The sequence below is a fragment of the Trichomycterus rosablanca genome, chromosome 3 (genome assembly GCF_030014385.1).
Source record: "Trichomycterus rosablanca isolate fTriRos1 chromosome 3, fTriRos1.hap1, whole genome shotgun sequence".
In the NCBI taxonomy this organism is placed as follows: Eukaryota; Metazoa; Chordata; class Actinopteri; order Siluriformes; family Trichomycteridae; genus Trichomycterus; species Trichomycterus rosablanca.
In genome coordinates, this window is record NC_085990.1 from 58,025,272 (window position 1) to 58,037,442 (window position 12,171).

General features: G+C 40.9%; 1 protein-coding gene across 1 annotated transcript; it reads right to left on the reverse strand.

Annotated features, from left to right (window-relative positions):
- Window positions 1-2,069: 2,069 nt before the first annotated feature.
- On the reverse strand, window positions 2,070-11,730 carry LOC134310638 (zinc finger protein 501-like). Its single transcript, XM_062992271.1, has 4 exons — window positions 11,504-11,730; window positions 10,801-10,922; window positions 6,496-6,618; window positions 2,070-3,359 (listed from the first exon to the last, which is right to left on the reverse strand). The coding sequence occupies exons 2-4, from the start codon at window positions 10,910-10,912 to the stop codon at window positions 2,191-2,193; spliced, it is 1,404 nt and encodes a 467-aa protein (XP_062848341.1). The 5' UTR covers window positions 10,913-10,922; window positions 11,504-11,730; the 3' UTR covers window positions 2,070-2,190.
- Window positions 11,731-12,171: the final 441 nt, after the last annotated feature.

Sequence of the window (12,171 nt, forward strand, 5' to 3'; positions counted from 1 at the left end):
GACTGTCCCCTTCCTCATGGTCGCCCCATTGTTTCGGACTGGACTTACAACAGAGCTGAATATATAGATTATTTCCTAATCTCACAACTGCACAAGAGCTACTTTAAAGATGCATTTGATTTAGTTAATAAAATTAGAAGTAAATCATTTCCAGCGTCAGCTTCTTTATTATCCATTGATATAGAAAGCTTAAATACCAACAATATTCAGAAACTGGAATACAGGCAGAGAAACGATGCTTTATTAAACATCCCGATTTCCGCGACCAGATGAGCAAATCTTGCAGCTTTTAGAAATGAACCTGGTCAGAAATTATTTTAAATTTGATTCTAAAATTTACCTACAGATGGGACAGCAATGGGGAGGAAATTCTCACCTGTATATGATGGCAGATAACTAATAATGGTTTTAATAATAACGTATGCTAACACAATTCAGTGTGGTCAGTAAACACTAGTAACATTAACATTTACCTCAGATATGATGACAGATAACTAATAAAGGTTTTTATTTAGGTACAATGACAGAATTTAGACTTAGCATGCATGCTAACACAATTCAGTGTGGTCAGTCTTATTGGGAACATTAACATTTACCTCAGATATGATGGCTGATAACTAATAATAGGTTTTATTTAGCTACAACGACACTATTTAGACTTAGCATGTATGCTAACACAATTCAGTGTGGTCAGTCACAGTGCGCTAGCATGTCAATATAACGTCTCCCTCCGTGTACCAAAAACGGTTAAATTTGCTGACGAGCCCGAACTTGCAAATAAAAACACGTGTACACGTTTATACAAGTTAAAAATCCATAATAATTCATTTACGTTTAAAAATAACTCTTGTTTCTCCGCACCGTCAGCCATGTTTTTATATTTTTCAAAATAATATTAAAATTTTAAGATGCCTTACTAGTGAGAATATTAAGGCATCTAGGATTTCGAACAGCCTCGTTTTCAGGACGCGTGTAGGATGATGTAAAATGCGTCTATGTGGAGAGAGAGTTAGCTTTTCCAACACACCCAGAGTCTCTTCAGTTGTGATAAATATAAGGATAATTTCTGTAACGCACTTCAGTATCTTGTCCTGTCTTGAACATCCTCCTCTATCACACCAACCACCTGCATTCCTCCCTCACCACATCCTAAATCCTCTTCTTTGGTGTTCCTCTACTACTCCTGCCTGGTGGCTCCATGCTCACAACTCTTTTCCCCATATAACTTTTATTTCTCCTCTGAACATTTTTTTTGCACTTCCATCTCCAAGTCTCTTTTTCTTTCGTCCTCTGTCCAACACCAAGTATTTTACTAGCTGAATCCTTTACCACTTTATTGGTCATAGCCCAGTTGTCTGGCACCCTTTTACCACTACAATCTTCTTTTAACCATCTAATCCTTGGCTCTATAAGCTGACGTCAGTGAGGTAAACTGCCACCACAACTGCTCTGACCCTTTTTGCCTATTTGTTTTTTATTTTGTGCTCTTTTATTGGCTCTTATCTCATTTTCTTTTTACTAAAGTTTCTTTAGCTAGAGATGCCAAAAGCCCTCTTTCAGAGCAACAGAAATGCGTTACCCAGTTGGAACAAATCAGGTTAGAAAGGAAAAGAAACGTGTGGAAGAGAAGTTGAGGTCTAAAAAAAAGAAAAAAAGAAGCTTTAACCTTCTGAGATCCACCTAAATTTAAACCTCTAGAACAACTCAGTTTAGTCTTCGTCTTCCCAAGTCTAAGTTCTCTGTAAGTTGTTGTTTCAAGCTGGTCACTACAGTTAGAAATCCTTTCAGGTGTCCTACAGTAGAGTTTTACTCCAGTTTGATTTCAGCAATCTGAAAGAGCCTGACACCTTCACCAGCCAGAAACGTATGCTAAGTCTGTGTGCTAGCACCGCTGCTACTCGGGATATTAAGGATATTTTAAAAAATGAGAAGAAAAGGAACTTTTACATGTAGAAATTTAAAGGAAAACTTTCACTCACTCACAAGAAGGATTTATATCAGTCAGTCCACATACTGGTATGTTTTTGGGAGGTGTGAGGAAACCCTGCTAAGCCACTGTACCACCCGACTGCAGAGACTGTGGGTTCATTTATTAAAATAAAAAGAAACAGGTGAACATGCTAAACATTACAGCTGCTGCTACATTAACAGGAACACTTGGTGATTAGTTTGGTAATGTGGTATTAAAAATCAAACCCTTGGTTCAATTGAATGTGTCACACCAGTGTGAATGCGCTGGTGTGTTTTGAGATTACTCTGTTGATTAAAACTCTTTCCACACTGTGAGCACTGATACAGTTTCTCTCCAGTGTGAATACGCTGGTGTCTTTTAAGATGCCTCTGTTGATTAAAACTCTTCCCACACTGTGGGCACTGATACGGTTTCTCTCCAGTGTGAATGCGCTGGTGGGTTTTGAGATAACTCTCTGTATTAAAACTCTTCCCACACTGTGAGCACTGATATGGTTTCTCTCCAGTGTGAATGCGCTGATGTATTCTGAAATGACTCTGTCTATTAAAACTCTTCCCACACTGTGAGCACAGATATGGTTTCTCTCCAGTGTGAATGCGCTGGTGTATTTTCAGATAACTCTGTGTACTAAAACTCTTTTCACACTGTGAGCACGGATACAGTTTCTCTCCAGTGTGAATGTGCTGATGTTCTTTGAGATTACTCTGTTGATTAAAACTCTTCCCACATTGTGAGCACTGATACGGTTTCTCTCCAGTGTGAATGCGCTGGTGTATTTTAAGATTACCCTGTTTACTAAAACTCTTTTCACACTGTGAGCACTGATACAGTTTCTCTCTAGTATGAATGCGCTGGTGTTGTTTAAGAACATTCTGTGAAGTGAAACTCTTCCCACACTGTGCGCACTGATACGGTTTCTCTCCAGTGTGAATGCGCTGGTGTATTTTGAGAAGACTCCGACGATTAAAACTCTTCCCACACTGTGAGCAATGATACGGTTTCTCTTCACTGTGAATGCGCTGGTGTTGTTTGAAATAATTCTGTCTATTAAAACTCTTCCCACACTGTGAGCACTGATATGGTTTCTCTCCAGTGTGAATGCGCTGGTGCTTTTTGAGATCACTCTGGTACCTGAAGCTCTTCCCACACTGTGAGCAGACGTTTCCTTTTTCCTGTGTGGGACTGAGAGAGGTGTTAATGCTGACAGTACCAGAGGACGTTTGCTGATTACTGGAGCTTCTGGTGGGCGTCAGATCCTCATGTTCAGTCTTAATCTTCACCAGAGTCTCATATTTATCATGGTTGCAGCTCTTGATGTGATTGTGGAGGTGATTTTGGGTTGTAGAGGAACGTGGACACGAGGAGCAGGAGAAATCCTTGTTCAGTTCTGAAGCAGAAAGAATCAAATATATTTCTATAAATAAACATTGTTAGTAAATGTTAAAAAGGAAACACATTTTTCACCCAAACTGAGATCCTGTGTTAAAGTCCTGTAACCTGATTCATCCTAAATTATTCATTTCCTGCTCACATAAAAGTGATGAAACCCAGAACAAATCTTTATTAGTAGTAGTGACGGTGGTAGTGGTAATAATAGTGGTGGTGGTAGTAGTTGTAGTGGTGGCAGGGGTAATAGTAGTGGTAATAGTCGTGTTGGTTATGGTGGTGGTGGTGGTGATAGTGGAGGTAGTCGTAGTGATTGTAGTAAAAGTTGTGGTGGTTGTGGTTATACAGTGTATCACAAAAGTGAGTACACCCCTCACATTTCTGCAAATATTTCATTATATCTTTTCATGCGACAACACTATAGACATGAAACTTGGATATAACTTAGAGTAGTCAGTGTACAGCTTGTATAGCAGTGTAGATTTACTGTCTTCTGAAAATAACTCAACACACAGCCATTAATGTCTAAATAGCTGCAACATAAGTGAGTACACCCCACAGTGAACATGTCCAAATTGTGCCCAAATGTGTCGTTGTCCCTCCCTGGTGTCATGTGTCAAGGTCCCAGTGTAAATGGGGAGCAGGGCTGTTAAATTTGGTGTTTTGGGTACAATTCTCTCATACTGGCCACTGGATATTCAACATGGCACCTCATGGCAAAGAACTCTCTGAGGATGTGAGAAATAGAATTGTTGCTCTCCACAAAGATGGCCTGGGCTATAAGAAGATTGCTAACACCCTGAAACTGAGCTACAGCATGGTGGCCAAGGTCATACAGCGGTTTTCCAGGACAGGTTCCACTCGGAACAGGCTTCGCCAGGGTCGACCAAAGAAGTCGAGTCCACGTGTTCGGCGTCATATCCAGAAGTTGGCTTTAAAAAATAGACACATGAGTGCTGCCAGCATTGTTGCAGAGGTTGAAGACGTGGGAGGTCAGCCTGTCAGTGCTCAGACCATACGCCGCTCACTGCATCGACTCGGTCTGCATGGTCGTCATCCCAGAAGGAAGCTGACGCACAAGAAAGCTCGCAAACAGTTTGCTGAAGACAAGCAGTCCAAGAACATGGATTACTGGAATGCCCTGTGGTCTGACGAGACCAAGATAAACTTGTTTGGCTCAGATGGTGTCCAGCATGTGTGGCGGCACCCTGGTGAGGAGTACCGAGACAACTGTATCTTGCCTACAGTCCAGCATGGTGGTGGTAGCATGAATTCCAACATGTACTGTGACATTCTGAAACAGAGCATGATCCCCTCCCTTCGAAAACTGGGCCTCATGGCAGTTTTCCAACAGGATAACGACCCCAAACACAACCTCCAAGATGACAACTGCCTTGCTGAGGAAGCTGAAGGTAAAGGTGATGGACTAAACCCAATTGAGCACCTGTGGCGCATCCTCAAGTGGAAGGTGGAGGAGTTCAAGGTGTCTAACATCCACCAGCTCCGTGATGTCATCATGGAGGAGTGGAAGAGGATTCCAGTAGCAACCTGTGCAGCTCTGGTGAATTCCATGCCCAGGAGGGTTAAGGCAGTGCTGGATAATAATGGTGGTCACACAAAATATTGACACATTTGGGCACAATTTGGACATGTTCACTGTGGGGTGTACTCACTTATGTTGCAGCTATTTAGACATTAATGGCTGTGTGTTGAGTTATTTTCAGAAGACAGTAAATCTACACTGTTATACAAACTGTACACTGACTACTCTAAGTTATATCCAAGTTTCATTTCTATAGTGTTGTCCCATGAAAAGATATAATAAAATATTTGCAGAAATGTGAGGGGTGTACTCACTTTTGTGATACACTGTAGGTTTAGTTATACTGGTGGTGGTATTAGTAGTAGTTGTTTGTTTGGTTTTTATAACACCTTGTTCACTCTGGTGAGTGATTTTCAAGGCAGGACCTGTTTTTTGTATGAAAACTTTGTATTAGTTCAGTGACTTATTGGGTTTATAAGCAAGTCCTTAAGTTTGTATTCGTAAGAAAGTTTATCATCATGTTTGAATTGTTTCTGGTGAAGATATTGCTCTCTCTCTCTCTCTCTTGTATTTAACACATTTTGTCAAAATGTGTTTTATAGTAATAGTGGTTTGGCAAATGTTGCATACGGGGGCGTCTTCTCCCCTTATTAGATACGAATGTGTAAGTCGAGCGTGTCCGATACGGCATCTTGTATACAATGTTTGTTCTGTACGTTTTTCCAGAAAAGGAAGTTTGTTTAATATTACATTTGGACAAATTTCATGCAGTTTATTGTTGGATAGTGAGTTCCATTCTGATTGCCACTGGTTTTGTATGTATGCTGTTATTTGAATGAAGATATCAGAGGGTGGGAGCTCGAGGTCTGTTGTCTGTTCACTTGTTTTTCTTCTTGCCAGCTGATCCACTTTTTTGTTTTCTGTTATCCTGCAGTGACCGGGGATCCGTTAAGATGAGGTCTGATACGGGAGCTGAAAGGTGGAATGGCATTTGGTTTGCTGTCGTACAGAGCAGGGTATGGTGGATTAAAAGTCTGAGTAAAGTTAGGGTTGTTCGGGTAGCTTTTTAGTTTAACTGAGTATTTGAGGGCTAGTTTCCGACGTCTGTACTCAAGGGATGGTTCATGGGCCTCTACATATAGGCTTTGTACCGGCGAGGTTCGGTAAGCACCTAGCGCCATTCTAATACATTGGTGGTGTATTGAATTTAATGATTTTAAATATGATTTCCTGGCTGATCCACAGACAATGCATCCATAGACAAGTTTTGTCCCGATGAGCACTCTACAGATATGGATGAGTGATGAGAATCTAGCACCCCATTAAGTGTGTGCCAGTACCTTTATAATGTTTAATGTTTTGGCACACTCCTTTTTTAAGCTGGATGAATTAGTAGTTGCAATGGTGGCAAAGATTATAGTAGTGGTACTAGTAGTGGAGGTACTAGTAGTGTTGGTACTAGTAGTTTTGGTTATGGTGGAGGTACTTGTAGCAGGACTAGTGACACAATTTAAATTCCTGGAGCAAAAATAAGGTCACAAAATAAAACTTTATTAAATAAAAATGTGATTTTTCTGCAGATAAAAAGTCTTACTGAGTTCATCTGTATCTTCAGGTTCTTCCTTCTTCACAGGCTTCATCTGGAAACCTCCACACTGTTGGTCCACTGAGGAGAAGAGTTCCATGTCTTGTTCCACAGGGATTAAAGATCCTTCACCTGAAATTCCATCAACATGTGAAGAAGAAACTCAACAACTGGAGGAAATGTAAAATTGTTGGTTTGGTTTTCCAATAGAGATGCATGAGTACCGATACTAGTATCGGGTATTAGCCCGATACCGCACTCATTAACTCGTACTCGTACTCGCAAACGAGGCTCCGATACTAAACATCCGATACGTGTGCCTAGTGCACGTTGCTGCGTTAACGCAGGGATTTTCAACCTGTGGGGCGCGAGTGCCTGACCGGGGGGCTTCTTACTTCTAAAACTAAAGCAATTCATTTTTCACCCACGGGAGACAGACTGAATTATTCTCACTGACCACGCTCACACGCACGTTTAATGTTATTTAGTTCCGTTTGAAAAAAAAAAAACCTTCAAAATAGAGCTAACAGTGAAGATAACCGGTTACAAAAGCAGCGACCGCTGTTATAGGACGTGTTTGTGTTCAATACTCTGTTCACAGTGTCGATACAAGTGATTCAGGAGTCGACTCATTTTAAGCGCAGCGTAAGTTTCTTTTCTCAGTCATCTCTCCGTGTTTACTGTTATAATGAATGTTGTGGTTGTAAATAAACACCAACTACTACAGAACATTTTGTGTGACTCGCTTACATTATAAAGCTCAGGCTTAATTATACTGCTTATTACCACAGAGCGGGAGCCGACTCAGAGTCGTTTACGATTTACCGAGGTGAACCACGAATGTATGTGCTGATAGAATCGGCTCAGATGGGATCGGACTGTATTATCCTTTTAAAGTAAATATTTCAATCAGCAGAATCGCATCGCATGTATGATGTGCACAACGTTAATTACGTGCGTTTATTAATGAACGTTAACGTTAGCTTGTCAGAAGCTTTCTCAATAATGTCTGTGCGGTGTTTTTTTTTTTTTACAATTAGTGATGCAACCCAAGCAACTGTTCCACTGCACTATTTTACACTAAAAACTACACTGTTCCATAATGCTCCAGATTGCATCATTCTAAATAGGTATCGTATCGGCTAGTACAAAAATACATGTACTTGTACTCGTACTCGGTTGGGAAAAAATGGTATCGATGCATCCCTAATTTCCAATCACAAATAAATCCTAGTTAGATTTAAAGCTTAATTATAAAACGGATAGTTCCGGTCCTAAAATCTGATTGGCTGAGCCGCGTTCGAAGCCGTTGTAAAATCCCCGATAAACTCACACCTATGACCACCTCACATCATTCCATATTAATACGCCACTGAATAGAAAAAGTTAATGTTATTTTCGCCCTCATGTTGCCTAGCAACACTGTTAATCGAACTACGTTGCGTCGCGGAAGAATGCTTTATTGTAAGTTTATACACAATAAATACATTTATGAATTAAACATTGTTGTATTTATTGTATTTTATGTTGACCGCCATTTTATAAAAGCAATAAGCCACTCGAGACCGTGCATTACTGTTATGATTTTAGCACGGGAAAGAAGTTTTAGGCAAAACGTCATCCCCGTGCTAAAATCACAGTAACGCACGGCCTCTCGTGGCTTATTGCTTTAATCCAGACTGGAGTGGAGCAGCACTTCTCCACAGGACAGTACGGTACAGTACAGGTTCTAATCCCACTATCCACATTCTCTTATTATTTCTGACCCCAACACTAACCACACTGTACTGTACCACACTGTACTGTACCACACTGTACTGTACCACGCTGTACTGTACCACACTGTACTGTACCACACTGTACTGTACCACACTGTACTGTACTGTACTATACTGTACTGTACCGTACCACACTGTACTGTACCACACTGTACTGTACCACACTGTACTGTACCATACCACACTGTACTGTACCACACTGTACTGTACTATACTGTACCACACTGTACTGTACCACACTGTACTGTACCACACTGTACTGTACCACACTGTACTCTACCACACTGTACTGTACCACACTGTACTGTACCATACCACACTGTACTGTACCACACTGTACTGTACTATACTGTACCACACTGTACTGTACCACACTGTACTGTACCACACTGTACTGTAACACACTGTACTATACTGTACCACACTGTACTGTACCACACTGTACTGTACCACACTGTACTCTACCACACTGTACTGTACCATACTGTACTGTACCATACTGTACCACACTGTACTGTACCACACTGTACCACACTGTACTGTACCACACTGTACTGTACCACACTGTACCACACTGTACTGTACCATGCTGTACTGTACCACACTGTACTGTACTGTACCACACTGTACTGTACTACACTGTACTGTACTACACTGTACTGTACCACACTGTACCATACTGTACTGTACCATACTGTACTGTACCACACTGTACTGTACTACACTGTACTGTACCACACTGTACTGTACCACACTGTACTGTATCATACTGTACTGTACCATACTGTACTGTACCATACTGTACTGTACCATACTGTACCACACTGTACTGTACCACACTGTACCACACTGTACTGTACCACACTGTACTGTACCATACTGTACTGCACCACACTGTACTGTACCACACTGTACTGTACCACACTGTACTGTACCATACTGTACTGTACCATACTGTACTGTACCATACTGTACCACACTGTACTGTACCACACTGTACCACACTGTACTGTACCACACTGTACTGTACCACACTGTACCACACTGTACTGTACCATGCTGTACTGTACCACACTGTACTGTACTGTACCACACTGTACTGTACTACACTGTACTGTACTACACTGTACTGTACCACACTGTACCATACTGTACTGTACCACACTGTACTGTACCACACTGTACTGTACCACACTGTACTATACTGTACCATACTGTACTGTACCACACTGTACTGTACCACACTGTACTGTACCATACTGTACTGCACCACACTGTACTGTACCACACTGTACTCTACCACACTGTACTGTACCATACTGTACTGTACCATACTGTACTGTACCATACTGTACCACACTGTACTGTACCACACTGTACTGTACCACACTGTACTGTACCACACTGTACCACACTGTACTGTACCATGCTGTACTGTACCACACTGTACTGTACTGTACCACACTGTACTGTACTACACTGTACTGTACTACACTGTACTGTACCACACTGTACCATACTGTACTGTACCACACTGTACTGTACTACACTGTACTGTACCACACTGTACCATACTGTACTGTACCACACTGTACTGTACCACGCTGTACTGTACCATACTGTACCACACTGTACTGTACCACACTGTACTGTACCACACTGTACTGTACCTCACTGTACTGTACCACACTGTACTGTACCATACTGTACTGTACCACACTGTACTGTACCACACTGTACTGTACCCTGCTGTACTGTACCACACTGTACTGTACCCTGCTGTACTGTACCACACTGTACTGTACCACACTGTACTGTACCACACTGTACTGTACCCTGCTGTACTGTACCACACTGTACTGTACCACACTGTACTGTACCACACTGTACCATACTGTACTGTACCACACTGTACTGTACCACACTGTACTGTACCATACTGTACTGCACCACACTGTACTGTACCACACTGTACTCTACCACACTGTACTGTACCATACTGTACTGTACCATACTGTACCACACTGTACTGTACCACACTGTACTGTACCACACTGTACCACACTGTACTGTACCATGCTGTACTGTACCACACTGTACTGTACTGTACCACACTGTACTGTACTACACTGTACTGTACTACACTGTACTGTACCACACTGTACCATACTGTACTGTACCACACTGTACTGTACTACACTGTACTGTACCACACTGTACCATACTGTACTGTACCACACTGTACTGTACCACGCTGTACTGTACCATGCTGTACTGTACCCTGCTGTACTGTACCACACTGTACTGTACCACACTGTACTGTACCACACTGTACTGTACCATACTGTACTGTACCACACTGTACTGTACCACACTGTACTGTACCCTGCTGTACTGTACCACACTGCACTGTACCACACTGTACTGTACCACACTGTACTGTACCCTGCTGTACTGTACCACACTGTACTGTACCACACTGTACTGTACCACACTGTCTGGTGGAGAAATGGCTCATTGCTTCATATTTACTTACAGAAGAAATCATCGTCCTCATCTTCATCTTCTTCCTTTTTTATTATTTTAATCTGGAATCCTTCATGTTGTAGATCCTCCGGGGTGACGTGTCCCTCTTCTGCTGACTGCATTATTAAAGATCTAATACAAAGATAGATAGATGTACTTATTTCTCCTTTAAGGAATATTCTGGGAAATTCTTTTAGACTCTTTTAATTGGCTATTGTTTATTCTGTGAGGCTCTAAACACAGTGAGAACGTTACAACTATTGTGGGCAGCATCTGGCAGAAAAGACCTCCAATAGAACTTCTTAGCTCTTGATGGAACTAACGATTATTTTCATAATCAATCTGGTGATTCTGTTTTTGATTAATTGATTAGTAAGATTATTTAAAATACAAAAACTGAAACAATGTTTAAATAAAAACATCCACAACACTAATATAATTCCCCTTCTTCATTTTGTTTAATCAAGCTGGCTGTTAAATTATTTCATGGAATATTAAATACTGACATTTACCTCATGAAATACTGCTGTTACATGATTTTCACTGTGAAATCCTCTCACATACCAGTAATTCAACCATTAAATAAGAACCACAGACACCACACATCAAAGACTGCAACATAACTTCAGGGAAGCTTTGTATTTTAGCTGTCCAGAATGGCTCAAATACAGTGTAAAAACGCTTCACATGTACTGATTAATGTGCAGAAATACCTAATAAATCTCTTTGTTTACTCTGCAGGTGGGGCGGCACGGTGGCTCGGTGGGTAGCACTGTCGCCTCACAGCAAGAAGGTCCTAGGTTCGATCCCCAGGTGGGGCGGTCTGGGTCCTTTCTGTGTGGAGTTTGCATGTTCTCCCCGTGTCTGCGTGGGTTTACTCCCACAGTCCAAAAACATGCAAGTGAGGTAAATTGGAGACACTAAATTGTCCATGACTGTGTTCGATATAACCTTGTGAACTGATGAACCTTGTGTGAAGATAAACTACCGTTTCCTGTCATGAATGTAACCAAAAGTGTAAAACATGACGTTAAAATCCTAATAAACAAACAAACAAACTCTGCAGGTGGAGAATGCAGCCACGCCCTAAATTACTTCCTGACTTTATTTGTTTTTATCTCCCATTTTCCATTTATTCATTTAAATTAATTGCTTTGATAATAATAATAAAATAATAATAATAATAATTAAGAAGAAGAAGAAGAAGAAGAATAGTAGTAGTACTACTAATAATAATAATAACAACAATAATAATAAACTTCAATTGATTTTGATTGATAACAATAAAACATTTTGTAATAAATATGTTTGCACTGATTTAGTTTATGCCACTATTATCACATGAACTGTCTGAATTAGAGCATCATAGCAAATGTGATCA

What these genes read in the sequence shown, in the direction of transcription:
- LOC134310638 (XM_062992271.1), bottom strand. Translation starts at nt 10,912, where the DNA reads ATGCAGTCAGCAGAAGAGGGACACGTCACCCCGGAGGATCTACAACAT. An exon ending in TGAGGACGATGATTTCTTCT is followed by an intron (nt 6,619 to 10,800) that starts GTAAGTAAATAT and finishes ATGGAATTTCAG; the next exon opens with GTGAAGGATCTTTAATCCCT. An exon ending in TGAAGATACAGATGAACTCA is followed by an intron (nt 3,360 to 6,495) that starts GTAAGACTTTTT and finishes TTTCTGCTTCAG; the next exon opens with AACTGAACAAGGATTTCTCC.